Genomic DNA, 17950 nt, shown 5'->3' on the forward strand with positions numbered 1-17950 from the left:
AACCTGTAGGTTAGTCCAGGTGGTGGAGACAGCCTCTCAGAAAGGCAAGGTGGAAATGAAGGACCCTGTGCTCTCAATATGAATATTCCTTGCTAAGTTGGTGGTGGAGTCAGGACCAGAACCTCATCTTCCCTCTGACTCCCAGCCCAGTCTGCTTCCACCATGCCGAGAGCCCCATTGCCTTCCCAGCTGTGTCACCTCTTTCCCTTCCTGTCCTCAGTTCTGCCGTGTAGACTCCCTCTGCACAGACCTTGCACATTCTGACTATATTATGGTTGAATTGTGTCCACCCCCCCCAAATTCATAGGACTTCATGTTGGGCTTCATGTTGAAGTCCTAGCCCCCAGTACCTCAGAAGGTGACCTTGATTGGAAATGGGGTGGTTGCAGATGTAATTAATTAAGTTAGAATGAGGTCATACTGCAGTAGGTTGGGCCCATAATCCAATATGACTGGTATTATAAAAAGGGGAAATTTGGATATAGACACAGACACACACAGAGGGAGAGCACCGTGTGAAGGTGAAGGCATAGATTGGGGTGATGTCAAAGAATGCCAGAGATTGCCAGCAAACCACCAGAAGCGAGGAGAGAGGCATAGAACAGAGTTCACTCTCACAGCTCTCTCAAGGAACCAGTCCTGCTGACACCTTGATTTTGGACTTACAGCCTCTAGAATTGTGAGAGAATAAAATTCTGTTGTTCTAAGTCACCCAGTTAGTGATATTTTGTTATGGCAGCTCTAGCAAACTAATACTGACTGTCTGAAAGACCTTTGTACCTTCCCTGGCAATAGTTTCACAGTGACCCACAGGATCACTCTGCCTGGCACAAAGTGGCCACAGCACAGTGGGTCAAGATTAATAGTTACCCTTGGGTTTAGTTGCTAAACCCATCAGCACTTTTCTTTCTTCTGGTTGACCTACTGCTCCTTAGGGGCCTACCCCAAATTGTGTTCTAATATAAGTTTGAAGCGTTTCATCTCTAAAAGTATGAGTTGCCAAAGGTGCATGTAAGGCCATGTCAGTGATAAGAATTTATTTTTTTTGAGAAATTAAGAAATAAGAAGGTCCCTAAATTCAGAATCTGTAAATATGTTTTATCTGAAATATTTGCTAGTTGCTGAATAATATACACACACCAAATGTGTATATATGTGTGCTTAATATGTAATATGTAGACATATACATGTAATACATATATTTGCTTTATATAAAAAATATACAGACATACATCCTGAATTTGATCTACATTTAACATTCTCAGTTAAACATCTCTCCAAAATGTTTATCATAAAAAGATACACTGAACTGTTTATATGCTCTGTCTTGGTTTAAACCTTTTTTTGGCAAGATTCTTTGGACATTAGGAGAATGTTAAAAGAATATCCAGATACACATATAAAAGTACTTACCAAGGAACATTTCAATAACAGATGCCTTCATAGTGAGGACAACAATCCCCGTAAATATCACAATGGCACCCTAGAGAGGAAGGAGCAATAACATCATCATATTTCAGCCAAGAGTTCTGAATTGGATGCACAGTGTCGGGAGGGGCTGCCTCATTTTGCATTGCCCTCTGGAGTCTTAGGATTTCAAGCTGCGGCTTTCTGTAAACAACTTATGGAGATGGCAGTGGCCAGGCGTGCCGGTAACCAGAGAGGCTATTCTCAGAAAACCTGTTCTAGCCACCAGCCTCCTCTCTTTCAGAGATTTGGTGTTAGAACTAAAGAGGAAATAATTCCACAATTTCCAGAATATGTTCAGCCAGTCTTCAAGTTAGGACAAAAACCACACTTATGGTATTTAGAGAACATTTTTAGATTACAAATTGTTTTAGATTACAAAAACAATTCATTCACTATTATTCAATAAATATTTATTAGACTTGTATTATATGCCTAGGGATGAGGTGATAAAAATTGAGTTAGAAAATGGTTTTTGCTCTTAAAAGTCTTACTGTTTAATAGAAGTGAGAAAACATATGTGGACAGAAATAACCATAACATTAGAGAGCATGCAGGCCCCAAAAGGAAGAATAAGGGGAGTTTATGGACCAGTGGTTCTCAAACTTAGCTGCATATTAGTATCATCTGGGAGTTTTAAAAGGCCCTGATACCCTGGCTGCATCTCAGACCAATTGCATCAGAATCTCTTGGGGGTGGGGTCTAGGCATCAAGCTTTTTCAGAATTCCACAAGTAACTCCAATGTGCAGCCAAGTTTGAGAACCAGTGGTTTAGAGCAAGGCTTCCTAAATCTGCATACGAATCACCTGGGGATCTTGTTAAAATGTAGATTCTAATCCAGTAGGTCTGGGATGGTGCTGGAGAGTCCCCAAGAGGTCGGGGAACTTAAAGGAGAGAGAGATTAAGTCAGCCATGGGAATAATAGGAAGCCTCTTGGAGGTGGCAGCAATTGGGTTAACTCTGAAATAGGAGATGCAGTGGCTCCAAGTCGGCAGAACAGCATCAACAGAGGCTCAGAGGTTGGAAAGCACAGTGGATACGAAGATGCTTGATCCATAAGAGGTTCCCTCTTAAGGTTAGAAGGAAACCCTAGAAGGTTTATTCATACCACCATTAACTGAACATACTAATGCGCACTCTATGTTGTCTAGAATCTGCACTGGAAGTGGGGTGGCAGGTCTTATGATCCCCATTGAACAGATGAGGAAACTTAAGCCTTAGAAAGGTAAAATGCCATATCCATGCTGGCCAGGCAGTGAGTAGGATTAGAATGCAGGTGGGAGTAGGTGGGAAGGATCTGCCCTAGGCTTAGGTGATAAGGAATCACATTGTCTGTAGAGAATTTAAAGACTTAAAGTTGGCCTGCTCTTTATTATCCTTATAAACTAACAATTCTAAATAATGTCAGTGATAAAGCACTCCTCCTCTCCGGGGCAGATGACTCCCACTACCTCTGCTGCCCCCCATGCCACTGCTGTGGGGCTTTTAGGCTTTAGCTGGCATTCATAACCCTACCCTCTGCTATGTCCACGGGTGTGCTAGGAAACCTGCTGCCTGAAAATAAGCCCCAGTTTAGGGCATTTGTCAATTTCTGTGGCATAAATCCTCCCACTGCAGCTGATGTTGAAGTCACTAAAGTGATGTCACTGCATGGAGATTTAGAAAGAGATAAACGCAATCTGGTACTAGCTAGGTCTGGAGCAAGCTTGTATTTAATACGTAGATACAGTGCATTGCAGAGTTTATTAACAAAAAGCAATGATTAGATTATGGTTGAGGTAGTAATTAAGCAGATGATGCAATCAACTTAAATAAAACTGGTATACGAAAGGCTTTATTACAAACAATTAAATTAGGCAGCAAGAGTAACCCCAAACAGAACCAATCACTTTGTTAATTTCCAGCAACAGTTGCAATGTGTTGAATTTCCCACTGAAGGTAGTTGACCACTGGCTAAGTAAGAGGCAAATAACGGTCTTTATCTGCAAAATAGAAATAGTCATATATATGATCGGCAATTTGACACTTAATTAGTTGGGTCATATATTGGAAATAGTGTGATGGCACGTCATTTTCTTTGCCTCATTGAAATACGAGAGAAGGGGGCAGGGCACAACCTTTGAAAGAATGACATAGCCTGAGGACATGACATAAACTGGTTAGAACCAAATGGGTCCAGAATGTCAGACAAGTCGACTTCCACTAAACCTTGAGCTTCGGTATGTGCCCATTGTAACACAGCAGGCTAAATGACACACCCATGGGCACCATGACGTTTCTAAGGATCAAAAAGTGAGCAGTAGCCCAATTCCTGGAAATCTCTGCCCCTTCCCCAAAATAGCTGGAATACTCCTCCCACTCATTAACCTATGAAATTACCCACCCCTATACCCTGGTGCCTTTCTTGCCTTCTGAGATGGCCCACACTCTGTGGAGTGTGTTTCTCTCTAAATAAATCCACTTGTAACCTATCACTTTGTGTCTCACTGAATTCCTTCTGCGATGAGATATTAAGAACCTGAGCTTCATTAAGTCCTGAAACCAGGTGTGTGATCTCAGTTGGAAGACCTTGGGTTTTGGTCAGGTTCAAGTCCCATGTGGGTTCAAGCCCCAGTCTGAGGTGAACGGTTTCAATATTAATTTGAGGAGCTGCAGATCAGCTCACATGTTTTTCAGGCCTAAAAATTTAATTCTTCTGACCCTACCGGACCCAGCTAACTAGCTCCACCGGTTGGCTGTTACCATCCAACATTTTGTCTGTGAGTCATCCTAGATTTCTCTTTCTCTCGTACCCCACATATTTTCCATCAGCCACGCCTGTTGGCTCTACATTCCCAATATATCCAGAATCTGACCACTTCACATCATCTTTACCATTGCCACCTGGTCCAGGTCATGCTGTCTTTCACCTAGATTAAAGCAATTAGTCTCCTAACTAGGCTGTTTCCTTCTTCCCCTACAATCCGAAGTCCACACAGCAGCCAGCATGATCCTGTTCAAAGTCAGTTCATGGCATTCCTCAGATCAAAATTTCTGTGGTTCTCTACCTTACTCAGAATAAGAGCCAAAATCTTGGCAAGTGGCTCAGGACCTCATGAGATTTGGCCACCATTGGCCCCCTGACCTCTTTTCCCTCCGTTCTCCTTCTCAGTTATTAAGCCACAGGTACACCTCTCCCCTCAGGGTCTCTGGAGTTACTGTTAACTCTTCCTGATTGCCCTTCCCCCAGATTGGAACATGATTTACTCCCTCATTTCTTTCAAGTCTTTGCTAAATGTTATCTTCTCTTGAGATTTTCCCTAATCACCGGATTTAAAATTGTAATCCCTCTCCCACCCACCATCAATTGGTACACACTATCCTTTCCCTACTATCTTTTCTTCCAGTCACATCACCTCTGACATACTTTATACTTTGCTTATTGTATTTGTTTATTGTTTGTGTTCTCCCCTGGTCTGCAAGCCCCACGAAGGCAAGGATATTCATTTGATTTTTTACGTACTCAAAAAATATATTGAATTCATGAGTAAGTAGTTAGGGCTCTTTCGCTAGGAAATAAAGGAAACAAAACAAAGGGGAGACAATCTGTGAATACTCTAAAGACTACTGAATTGTATACTTCCAAAGACGTATTTTATGGTATGTGGATTATATTTCAATAAGCATTATTGATAGTCAAAAAACAAACCAAAAGGGAAGATGAAATTGTGGAGAGAAGGGCTCTCAGATCTCTCCTACAACTTTAGAAGACACGGTAGACCTGACCTTTACAAAAAGGGATGGATGGATTAAAAAAAAACAGGGTTCCGGGAAACATGCTAACCCCAGAGGAGCTATCCCCCAAGTGCTGACTCATCAGTAATGGAACTCAACCAGAATCACTCTGGTCTCTTAGAATCAGAATGTTTTGAGGTTTCTTTCTTACCACTTCAGTTTCTCTCCTTGCTTGGTCCATTTACTTATACATTTTTTAAAATGTAAATGTGCTTTTGAAATGTGTGAAAAAAATTCAGACCCTCTCTCAGCCATTCCAGAAACTGGGGATAAGGATGACCACCAGCACTGTTAAGCAGTTTCTGCAGGCAGTTCAATGTCAAGGAGCTGTAGGGTGTACAGTAATGTTGGAACCTTAATGTCTCATGTGCTCACCAAGGTTCTAACAAAAACAGAACAATAGGGCTTTCCAAAAGCACATGCTACTGATTCATAAATGTATGAATTGTGCTGTGAGATGTAATATATAGAGTCCTGAATATGAAGTTCTGGTGAGGCAAATGAAGGCTGATTGTGAAATAACAGTACACATAATGTAAGTAGAGTAGCCAGCTAATTTAATTAGATCTCTTGTTGCCTAGAGTTAGAAAAGGGCCAATTATTTATTTGTAGTAAATGATAATGCTGCCTTATAATTTTATGGTTCTTCACAGTGTCTTTTCTCCTATTTTTAAAATTATGGTAAAATACAGAAACATCAAATTTGCTATCTTAACTACTTTTAAGTATACAATCCAACAGTATTAAATATATCCATGATGTGCTATCATCACCATTACCCATCCGTTAGGAACTTTTCTTTGTCTTGTAAAATTGAAACTCTGTGCCCATTAAACAATAACTCCCCATTCTCCCCTTTCCCCAACCTCTGGCAACCACCATTCCACTTTCTGTCTCTATGATTTTGACTACTCTAAGTACCTCATACAAGTGGAATCGTACAGTATTTTCCTTTTGTGACTGGCCCATTTCAAATAGCATAATGTTCTTAAGGTTCATCCATGTTTTAGCATATGTCAGAATTTCTTTCCTCATTTAGGCTGAATACTATTCCATTGTCTGTATATACCACATATTCCTCAACCATTTATCCGCTGATGGACACATGGGTTGCTTTTGTGTTTTAGTTATTGTGAATAATGCTATATACATGCATTTCTTTGAGACCCTGCTTTCAAGTCTTTTGTGTGTGTATCCAGAAGTGGAATTGCAGGATCCTATGGTAATTATATTTTTAATTTTTTGTGGAACCTCCATACTGTTTTCCAGAGTGGCTGTACCACTTTACATTCCCACTAACAGTGCACAAAGTTCCAATGTTTCTCTATTCTCCCCAATACTTATTTTCTGTTTTTTTTGATAGTAGTCATCCTAATGGGTGGGAGGTGGCATCTCATTGTAGTTTTGATTTGCATTTCCCTATTGATTAGTGATGTTAAGCATCTTTTCATGTGCTTTTGGCCATTTGTATATCTTCTTTGGAGAAATGTCTATTCAAGTCCTTTGCCCAGTTTTTAATCAGATTGTTTTTTGATTGTTGTTGAATTTTAGAAGTTTTCTATATGTTCTGGATATTAATCTCTTATCAGATATATGATTTGAAAATATTTTTTTCCCATTCTCTGGGTTGCCTTTTTACTCTGTTGATAGTATCCTTTGGTGCACAAAATTCTAAAATTTTCATGAAGTCCAGTTTGTTAATTTTTTCTTTTGTTGTCTGTGCCTTTGGGTGTCATATTCAAGAAATTATTGCCAAATCCAATGTTGTGAAGCTTTTGTCCTATGTTTTCTTCTAAGAGTTTTATAGTTTAAGATCTTACATTCGATCTTTGCTCTACTTGAGTTAATTTTTGTATATGGTATGAGGTAAGGATCCAACTTCTTTCTTTTGCGTGTGGATATCCACTTTTCCTGGCACTGTTTGTTGAAGAGACTGCCTTTCCCCCATTGAATGTTCTTGGCAAAAAAAATCGTTGACCATATATGTGAGGGTTAATTTGGGGGCTCTCTATTCCATTCCATTGGTGTATATATGTATATGTATCTATGCTAGTACCACACTGTTTTGATTACTATAGCTTTGTAATAAGTTTTTTAGATCAGAAAGTATGAGTTGTCCAGCTCTTCTCTTCTTTTTCAAGATTGTTTTAGCTATTTGGGGTCCTTTGAGATTACATATAAATTTTTGTATTTTTTTTTCTATTTCTGCAAAAAATGTAATTGGGATTTTGATAGTGCATTGAATCTGTAGATTGCTTTCGGTAGTACTGATATCTTAAAAATACTAGGTCTCCCAATCCATGAACATAGGATACATTTTTACTTATTTATGCCTTCTTTTGTTTCTTTCAGTAATGTTTTATAGCTTTCGTTGTACAAGTCTTTCACCTCCTTGGTTAATTTAGTTCTTAAGTATTTTATTCTTTTTGTTACTATTGTAGATGCAATTGTTTTCTTAACTTCTTTTATAGATTGTTCATTGTTAGTGTATAGAAATGCAGTTGACTTTTGTGTGTTGACTTTGTATCCTACTACTTGGTTGAATTCATTTAGCAATTCTAACAAGTTTGTTGTGGAATCTTTAGGATTTTCTACATATAAGATCATATCTGCAAACAAAGATAATTTTATTTCCAGTTTGGATGCCTTTTATTTCTTTTTCTTGACTAATTGCTCTGGCTAAAACTTCCAATACTATGTTGAATAGAAGTATTGAAAGCAGGCCTCCTTGCCTTGTTCCTGATCTTAGAGGGAAAGCTTTCAGTCTTTCACCATTGAGTATGACATTTTCTGTGGGTTTTTCATATGTGGCTTTTATTACGTTTTCTTCTGTTCCTAGTTTGTTGAACATTTTTATCATGAAATGGTGTTGAATTTTGTCAGATGCTTTTCCTGCATCAATTGAGATAATTGTGTGGTATTTTCCCCCCTTCATTCTATTAACATGGTGTATTACATTAATTGATTTTTGCAATGTAACCATTCTTGCATTACAGAAATAAATCCCATTTGGTCAAGGTGCATAATTATTTTAATATGCTGGTGAATTCAGCTTGCTAATATTTTGTTGAGGATTTTTTGCATCAATGTTCATAAGGGATATTGTATTGATATGGGAAACTGTAGTTTTCTTCCTTATAGTGTCTTTGGTTTGGTATCCAGGTAGTGCTGACTTCATAGGATGAATTAAAAAGTGTTCTTTCATTTTCAGTTTTTAGAAAGTTTGAGAAGAATTGGTGTTAGTTCTTTAAATGTTCAGTAGAACTCACCAGTGAAATCATCAGGTCCAGGGCTTTTCTTTATTGTAAGATTTTTGATTACTGATTCGTTCTCCTTACTAGTTATACATCTATTCAGATTTTCTATTTCTTCATAATTTAGTCTTGATAGGTTTTGTGTTTTTAGGAATTTTTCATCTAGATTATCCAATTTTTTGTTGTACAATTATTCATAGTACTCATAATCTTTTTTCATTTCAATAACAATGGTTGCTTCAGGGAAAGAGAACTGGGTAAGTGGTGATCAGAGATGGGAGTGAGTTTCACAGTTTTGTTCTGTTTAAATCTTTACATTGTGCACATATGTTAATAAATCAGAAATTAATAAAATGATCTCTTGGGAAGACAACATAGACAGTGTTGGTATCAAATGAGAAGCTACAGTAATCTCCTAACGCTCTCCTTGCTCCTTGCATTTCTTGCTCCAGGTCACCTTTCCTTCCAGTTGGAAAGGATCAGCTTTCTAAAGCACAAGACTGACAGTGCATTCATCCCCTCAGAATTCTTCTTCACAGTCCACTCATCTCTGCTGAATAAAGCCCAAATTCATTAGTGAACTTTTCATGAAATGGCCCAACTTTCTTTTCAAACCATCTCACTGTAGTTCTCTTCTGTAATCCTCTCCTTTGACCTTAGCACACGCTGGGCTTTTGGTCCTTTCTCTACACCCTGCATATCAGTGTCTTGGCTCATGCTATTACTACTGTTCTATTTGGAATATGTTACTGCCCCTCATCTGCCTCTCACAAGCTTATCCATCTTTCAGGGTTTGCTCATGGGCCACTTCTGTTTAAAGCTCCCTGATCTCCTAAAGTTAAAATTCATCTTCATTCATACATGCATTTAATCATTCAAAAAAAATTTGTGTGTGTAAACTGTGCTCAGCAGAGAGGAAGAAGGTGCAGGTCTTATTATCAAGTTGCTTTGAGTCCTCTAGAAAGAAACTGATGTGCACTCATCATAACTAGCATTAATTGAGCACATACTAAGTGTCAGTAATATATTAACTAATTTAATCTTCACACAACCCAATGAAGGGGGATGGGGAGCTGTTTCTTGCCTTAATTTGAAAGATAAGGAATTGGAGGCACACAGAGGTTAAGTACTTTGCCCAAGGTTCACAAGGCTGGAAAGAAGGGGAGCTGGAAATCAAACCAGGCATTCTGAGTGCAGAGGTCCAGTGTTTCATTTCACCACTTGCCATAGACATTTCATAATAAGCAAGTGCACTTCCCTCATCTACATTCTGATTTAATTGGTCTGAGTTGAAATCAATATTGTTTTAAAGTTCCCCAGTTGACTCCACTGTGCAGCCAGAATTGAGAACCTCTGCTGTCAAGGATATGGTGATAGCAAAAAGCGTAGAAATTGAATAGGCCTGGGGCATGAGGATTGGAAGAGGCTTGAATTAGTTTAACTGGAGGTTGATAAACAATGAGTGGTGAGGAAAGGATGGGACATAGGAGATGGAGGAGCCTCAGGAGCTGGGAGCTGCTGGGCCAGGCTGGGAGACTAATCAGACTGTTAGAGAGGAAAGAAGGGGCCATGTCAGCCTTGAATGTCATGCCTAAAGAATGTGGAATTGATCCTTTCAGCACTAGGGAGACATGGAAGGCTTAAAAATTATTTTTGCATTCATCATGTTTAATAAGCCCCCTAGAGGCTTACATGAGCCACTCACTTGGAGAAAATCTGCCCTAGTGGATGTGTAGGATTTACGTAATGTTGGTGTTTGTCTGATCTATGATGCTACCTAACAAAACAATACCCTTTGTCCACAGGCAGAAAGATCCAGTGTTCATTTGGAAATGTGTAATAGTTATGAGAGGCTTGTACTGTATTTCCAAAATGCCAAAAATCCCTTGCGGACAGACATCACTGAATGGGAAGAGGCCACATCTGCAGCCTCGCTTTCTCCATCTCTGCCTGATATAAAGCCTCAGCCGCTTGTCAGTGGATGTGGGTTGATCTGTGAGGATGGAAGAAGGAAGGCTGGCACTAAGAGGGGCATTTACAATGTGGAGGTGGCCTCAGTCTGCATATAAAACTTTATACAGATCGTATTCCTCTGGGCTCAGCCCAAAACACTGCATTTCCTGTTGCTATGACATCAGTGGTCACTATTACAATCCCCAGGGTTCTGTAAAGGAGAGAGAGAGAGTGAGTCAGAGAGGACAATAGTTTTTCTTTCTTATTTCCCTTCTCTTTCCAAGTCTTTCCTTCTTTTATCTCAAAGAAATGCCAAAAGAAAAGTGCAAGCCAAACAGGCAAGGAAGGCAGGGCAAATTTTTGCCTTTTCTTAATATGTTGGCTCCTAAGGATACACCAGGCTCCCTGAAGGTGATCCCTGAGTCAAGCTATCTGGACTGGACACTGTTGGTTGTCTAAGCAGAGCACCTGCTTTCCTGCTTCCTCCTTCCTAACACAACCCCAACTTGGTAAATGGAATAAATGTAACCAGAGGGCTCAAAGGAAGCTGGTCCATCCCCAGCTCCTGGGGAGGATCCCAATTACAAGTCTATGCCAAGGATGGTTTAATATATATATATATAACACAACATTTTATATACATACATATACATATATATATATATATATACACACACACATACACACACCCCCCCTTGCTGGTGATTGCTTCAGGACTGCAGGCTTGAGCCAGAAAATCAGCACAGGGCTCTCTCCAGTTGATCGTGACTATTCAAGGATGGTCTGTGTCCTGAGATGTATCAGACAGACAGGAAAGAAAAACTTTAATCCTATGTTTTTCAGGGTGAGGTTGCTTCTCTTGTTGGAAATGAACAGGGGAACAGGTTGTTCCAGGTATGCTGGCAGCCATGTTGTGACCATGAGGCAAGTTAGTCTGAGGAAAAAGGCGGCACAAAAAGGAAGAAGGCAGCCAAATGAATCAGAGAAATGGAGCTGGAGCTCCGATGCCTTGTGCCTTGAGGCTGGGCTTATCTCTGGACCACCTATTCTGTGAGATAATAAATTTCCTTTTCACTTGGGCTTGCTGCTGTAAGATTATTCCTGCCTGCTTTCTAACTTACAGTGCCTGTCCATGCAGTGAATTCAACTAGGGAAGACTGTAATGATATAGGTTTATATCAGAATCTTCAGAGTGTTTTCTCAACAGTCCTCTCATCAGAGCCACCTAAGATCTTCTTGAGGCAGTAGACAGACATTATTATTCCTATAATGCAGAGCAGTGAAGTGACTTGCCTAAGATCACACGGCTCAGATCTTCTCCGTTTTAATCTTGTACTCTTTCTGCTATATCAAGTTCCTCACATGACTGTTACTGTAAATTCTGAGCTATACCACAATTTATTATATAATATTACAAAATAAAAATTCCATTCTTTATTTGTATACTGTCTTTCACTTTTAAAAGAATAGTTATGTCTATACTTTAATCTCACAAGACGCCTGAAGTAAGCGGTTCAGATGTTATAGTCAGATACAGAAATAACAGTAGCTGAATTTAAGGGACTCAGCTGGTCAAAAGCCTATGATCTGGAAAAAAAACAAAAACAAAAACAAAAACACAACTTAGGCCAATCAAGATCTTTCTTGGGATTTTGGAATCAGGACCTTGAAAACTGGGAGCCAAGCTGAAGGCAGGGAGAGAGGGAAAAGAGGAAGCATGTGGCCCTGGGAGAAGCAGGGAGAGCAGATGCTTTAGTTCTTGGCCACTTCCCAGGTCCCATTTCCTGTCTGAAGGAGGCCCAGCTGGACTCAGTCTCGGGTGCATAACATAGTAAAGGGATTTCTGGGCCCTTTTACTCCAGCTGGTTTGAGCTGGTTTCTGTTCCTTGAGGCTTTGATCAAAACACTTTTCATCTTTGTTGTTTAGTTATGTCCTGTTTCCCTGAAATGATTGGGAGGGAAATGAAGACATAAAAGGAAAAGGCTATGTGTGCTTGAGTTTTGGTATCTTCGAAGCAGTGCTCTCTAGAGAGGCCTTATCCAACTCTGGAGCCAGGCTCTGGATGGAAGATGTGAAAGAATCCCAAGAGCTGTGGCAGCCACTGAGAAAGAAGAACATGGCCTGCATGTGCCTGGGATGCTCTGGGAGGAAAAATGGGAGAGGGAGACCTTGAAATCACGCTGTCAGAATGTCCCCGTGGAGTTCCCGATATATTTATGACCATGCTTCACAACCAGGGCTGATTTCATCCCCCAGGAAAGATTTGTCAATGTTTGAGGACATTTTTGGTTGTTACAACTTGGAACAGGGGATGCTATTGGCATCTAGTGGGTAGAGGCAAGGATGCTGCTAAACATCCCACAGGGGGCTTCCCTGGTGGTGCAGTGGTTAAGAATCCGCCTGCCAATGCAGGGGACATGGGTTTGATCCCTGGGCCTGGAAGATCCCACATGCCACAGAGCAACTAAGCCTGTGCACCACAACTACTGAGACTGTGCTCTAGAGCCAGTGAGCAGCAGCTACTGAGCCCATGTACCACAACTACGGAGCCCGTGTGCCACAGCTACTGAAGCCCACGTGCCTAGAGCCCATGCTTTGCAACAAGAGAAGCCACCACACTGTGAAGCCCACACACCCCAATGAAGAATAGCCCCTGCTCTCCACAGCTAGAGAAAGCCCGTGTGCAGCAATGAAGACCCAATACAGCCAATAAATAAATAAATAAATAAATAAATAAATAAATAAATAAATAAAATAAAAATCCCACAGCACACAGGACAGCACCTACAACAAAGAATTATCCAGCCCAACATGCCAATAGTATCAAGGTTGAGAAACTCTGATTTATGAGAATGTTTATTTTTCAGTGTATGTATCAGAATCTTATGCTTATTGATGTTCCAATCTAGGAATTTTCCATAAATATTATAGGTAATTTTTTTTTTTGATGACTAAAGTGTGTACTACTCAGGGTCCCTTTCTCCAGGCTCATTTCTGATCATTACATCACTCAGGGCAAATCCTAAAGCAAAGATATTCACTCCTGGGCAGTTGGGTGGATTACAAAGAGCTTATGCGTGTGTTCAGTGACGGATGCGTGCCTGTGCCTTTAGATTCATTGATCCGAGTGGCATGTTTCTACACGTCACAAAACCCAAAAGGGAAAGCCTTTTCTGGTGCGTGTGTTTCAGACCATCATTTTGTACCTTGTTAAGAACCTGACATATGGTAATGCTTACCGCATCCACAAAGGCTTCAACCAATAGTGATTTCTAGTGAGACTGCAAACAGTAATTACGTTTCTGAAGTGGTAGTTTAGATCTCATATTGCCAGTGGGAAAAAAATACTAGTTTGCAGGCATGCCCCCAAATGAGCTCTAAAGAACTCCTTCCAAGACTTATTTATCCTCTGTAATGGAAGGGGGCACGAAGAGCAGTCAATCTGGGGAAGGGGGGAGGGCGGAGGATCTCAGTAAAAGGCAAGGTGGACCATGACTGTTCCCCTCGGTTGCTCTGGAAACCGTTCTCGATGGAAAAGATTCTCATGGAAGCTTTGCAAGATGAGTTTCTCTCATCAGAAGCTTCTTTACCTAATGTGTTTGACACTGTGGATTAGCCCTGCCTCCTCCCAGTGAGCTTTCTCCCTTGGGCTTTGAGGTTTGTGGTTGCCAAGGGGCCGTCCACTATGAATCTGGAGCTGGGTATTTGGTTCAGTCCAACTGCGATCCCCAGAGCCTGGACTGGCCCGAACACGCTGTGCTTTTTGGTCTGTCTTCAATTCTGAGGCCCAGAAAAACGTTTTCGGGTCTGGCACAGCCTTCCAGCTGAGGTAGGAGGGAAGATGAGGGTGTGTCTACAGCATCCATAGGGTCTTCCCGGTCTGCCTCTTGGTAAAAGAGTGGGTTCGTCTCAGATGACAGGCTTTTAGTTCTCCTCACGCTGCCATGAGACAGGCATGGGACTGCGGGTCAAAGTGTGTTCCTGAATCCCAGCAACCAGAGGCCTGGGGAGACTGGAGGGCGTGGAGGAGAACAGTGACTATGGCTGTGGAGGATTGAGTCCAAGAAATTGGCAGGGACGAACAGAAAGAGAGTCATTTAGAAGCAGGAGACCCAGCTGTCCAAGGATAGCCTTGTAGCCTCATGCTGCAGAGGCCCTCTTGGACCACTTCCAGCTCTGCCGGAGCCTTCGAGCCCTCCTGACAGTCGTGGCCGCGCTGTCTAGCGGCTTGTTACACGAGATGGGATTCGTCCTTTGTTCCTCTTCCTGGAAAGTTTAGAAGTTTAGAGTCCACTCCAATAATAACTATCGTTTGTTGAGTGCTCACCACATGCTACACACTGCACACTCTGTGACCTTATTTGTCATGGTGAGCCTGTCAGGTAAGTACGATTGTGCCCATTTTTCAGGATACAAGGTTGAGGCTCAGAGAACTTCAGTAAGCTGTCCAAACGTAGTAAGTTATAAGTAAGTTATGGAATGAATATGTAGCAGAACCAGAATTGCATTCCAGGCCTCAGACATCTAACCCCACTCACTACCCCGTTTTACTACTCTGAAGGTGGTTTCACCTTCTTTTTGTCTTGATGCATCTATCCTAGGCTTCTTGAAGTTCTCTGTTGACAGTAGTTTAGATGTACACTGTGAAATATATACATTGTGTGATAAAATTGTCTCAGTTATAAAGATTAAGAGATTTTTTGAGTCATATTTGGGCCTGAACTCACACACAGCTTTCTCTCTCTCACAAATGTTATTTAGGGTAACGTGATGCACCAGGCATATTTTTAAGTTTAACCAGGCATAACACACCCATCTAAATAAACATTTGAGAGGATTGTAATTGGCTGTGTAATGGGATGTTAAAATGGGATGATCCTTTGTCTTAGTTTCAGCTGAGAGTAAGTGCCAACTACTTCCGTGTTCTGAAGTGTTCTCCTTACATCTCCTCTCACCACTGCCCGAAGTGGGTGGGAATGGGGAGACCACCGGACCCCCTTCTGCATCTGGGGAGGGAGTGGGCGAGGGGAAATGCCAACAGCTTTTCCTAAAGAAACCCTGCTCTCTGAGCTCCAACCACCCTCGTGGCTTCTACAACCACGTGGGTTGTCTGGAGGGAGGCAGACAGCTGGGGACCCCGGTTCTTGGTTACTTCCTGTGGAAGTCCAGCTTGGATGCCTGGTGACCCCAGTTGAAAGGACTGCGTAGTCGTGTCCCTTGGGTTTGAGGGCATGGGGCACGGGTGTCTGACTCCTGATGAGGACAGGAGAGGGCAGCGTTCGGGGCCAACAAGACTAGCTGTGGGAGAGTCAGCCTGAGGTTGCTTTAGGTCCTGCCCAAGCCGCGTGCAGGGAGGGCTCGGGAGATGGCAGCAGAAGGCCGCTGGGGGTCAGGCGCCAGCTGCTCAGGGGCCGAGTGAGGAACGGCAAGCCCCCAGCCAGAGCAGATTCATATGTCGTGACACCTGGGACCTGCAGGTGAGGGGTCCCCAGGGAAGTCAGGGGCATCTCTGAAGAACGCATGGACGTGCTCCCATGGGGACAAGAAACAGCTATACGTTCCTGCCAAGCCCAGGGAACCCAGGTGCCAGCTCAGAAAAGTGCTGACCGGTAAGATCCTCTGTCACCTTTATCTTTCCTCTCTGCGCCCTCCTCAACTCTGGACGTGAAGAAACTACCCTTAGCAAGGGGAAGGGTGGTAAAGGTGCACGCAGGGAAAAGAGAGCGCAGTCATGCCCCTTCCCCACTGCAGAAAGCAAGCCTGGCACGGAGAATGAAACTATGAATGCCATTTTCAAGTTTTTAAGGATTACCTAAGTATCACCTCCACTTTAGTGACTGAACTGAGATTGTTTGGGGCTGTCATGTGAGCAAGCTCTTTTTAAAGACTCTGAGCGTGGCCTGCAATATTAAGGGACCTGCTCAGATTTCATCCAGGGCAGAGGCAGGAACTGCCCACAAATAGTGTGTGAGTGGGCATTGGGGGCGTCTGGGGAAGATCTGAGAGCATTCGGATGGCACCCTCTGTATCTGCTTTCCAAAGGACACCCTGGATCTCGCCTCTTTTCTTCCTCTCTCACCCTGCTCCCAAGCATGGTCCAACCTCAGGGCCTTTGCATTTGCTCTTCCCCTGAGTATCCACGTAGGTTGCTCCCTGGCTTGCTTCACCTCTCTCTTAGTTTAAATGTCCCTTTGTCAGACACTTATCTAACAACACGATGCAAATCACCACTGCTCTGTCCAGCCCCCTTATCCTACTTTCTTAAGTTTTTCACAGCCCATATCACCACCAGACCTAGACCTCTCGTGTATATTTGTTTATTGTGTGGTGCCAGATTGGCAGCTCTAGGAGAGTGGAGACGATTTTGTTCACTGTTCTTCCCAAGCACGTGGGATTGTGGAGGACACATGGTGGTGGCTCAATAAGTATTTGTTTTGCTGTCATTGAATATCTCTTCTTCCCCAGATCCCTTGTACTGTTCAGAGTACAGATCTACTCACTGTATTATAGAAGTGAATCCGGTCTGGGCAAGTTGACTTGTACCTTTATGTCCGAAGCATGTTTTCTCTGTCTGGGATACAAAAGAGCCCAGAGAAGGGAATCCACTTCTCATTGAGATGCCAGTGACCTGATTCCCTTGGAAACTATACATTGGGTCCCCTCAAAGGAATAGATTTTTGTTTGTTTTTGAGAAGAAAGAATACAGACACAGAATTCCTTCTCACTGTAGCCTGAGGGGTGATTTTTATGAATTTTTACCACATGTCCACACAAAACTTTAGCCTTTCTCTCACTAAAGGAAAGAATTTGAGCAATTTTTAGTAGCGTCTCGTCAATGTAGAGACCCTTATCAGGGAGAGTGATTTTCTGAAGTAGTCTGAGTCATAAGGAAGTATGATTCTTTCTGTGACTTGTCGCCAGTTTAACACTAGAATGACAATAAAGGATACCTTTGGGGGACTGGCTACTCAAAGAACTTGATAATGAGGTCTGCTCCTTGGCTTTCCCCGAGTCAGGTCTTCCCAACACACCTGCAAAGTGATTCTTAAGTCAGGAAATTATTGAAGAATGACAGAAATAAAATCCCTGTCTTCCTAACAGCCTTCTCCTGTGACTTCCTTGCCTCCACCCACTTCCATCGGTATCCCTGGGGAGTCTATATGTGACTTGCAAGGAGGAATGATTTTCTTAGAAATTTGACTTGGCTTGAAAATGATATTTTTAGGGATGGCAAAGATTAATTTGGTGCAGTGAAAGAAAAACCAGGGCCATGAGTAATTTGGTGCCTGGTAGGTTAAGAATGTGAGCTCTAAAGCTAGACTGGGTTTGAAGTTGAGCTCCATCACTAACTGGCTGTGTGACCTTGGACAACTTACTTCTCAGTGCCTCAGTTTTCTCATCTGTATAATGGGAATTGTAACCACCTGTCTCCTATGGTAGCTGTTAGGATTAGATGAGTTAATATATGAAAAAGGGCTTAGAACAGTGCCTGGTACATGA

The 17950-nt window shown here is 42.0% G+C and overlaps 1 protein-coding gene across 1 annotated transcript in view; it reads right to left on the bottom strand.

The window, feature by feature from the left end:
- Nucleotides 1-17950, bottom strand: part of VIT (vitrin) — a 115756-nt gene that overhangs the window by 92332 nt on the left and 5474 nt on the right. Inside the window, exon 2 of the mRNA XM_057743649.1 lies at nt 1414-1483. Within this exon, the coding sequence (XP_057599632.1) occupies nt 1414-1444 (31 nt within the window). The 5' untranslated portion in view covers nt 1445-1483. The remainder of the gene's footprint in view (nt 1-1413; nt 1484-17950) is intronic.

The sequence above is a fragment of the Hippopotamus amphibius genome, chromosome 7, assembly GCF_030028045.1.
Source record: "Hippopotamus amphibius kiboko isolate mHipAmp2 chromosome 7, mHipAmp2.hap2, whole genome shotgun sequence".
Classification (NCBI taxonomy): Eukaryota; Metazoa; Chordata; class Mammalia; order Artiodactyla; family Hippopotamidae; genus Hippopotamus; species Hippopotamus amphibius.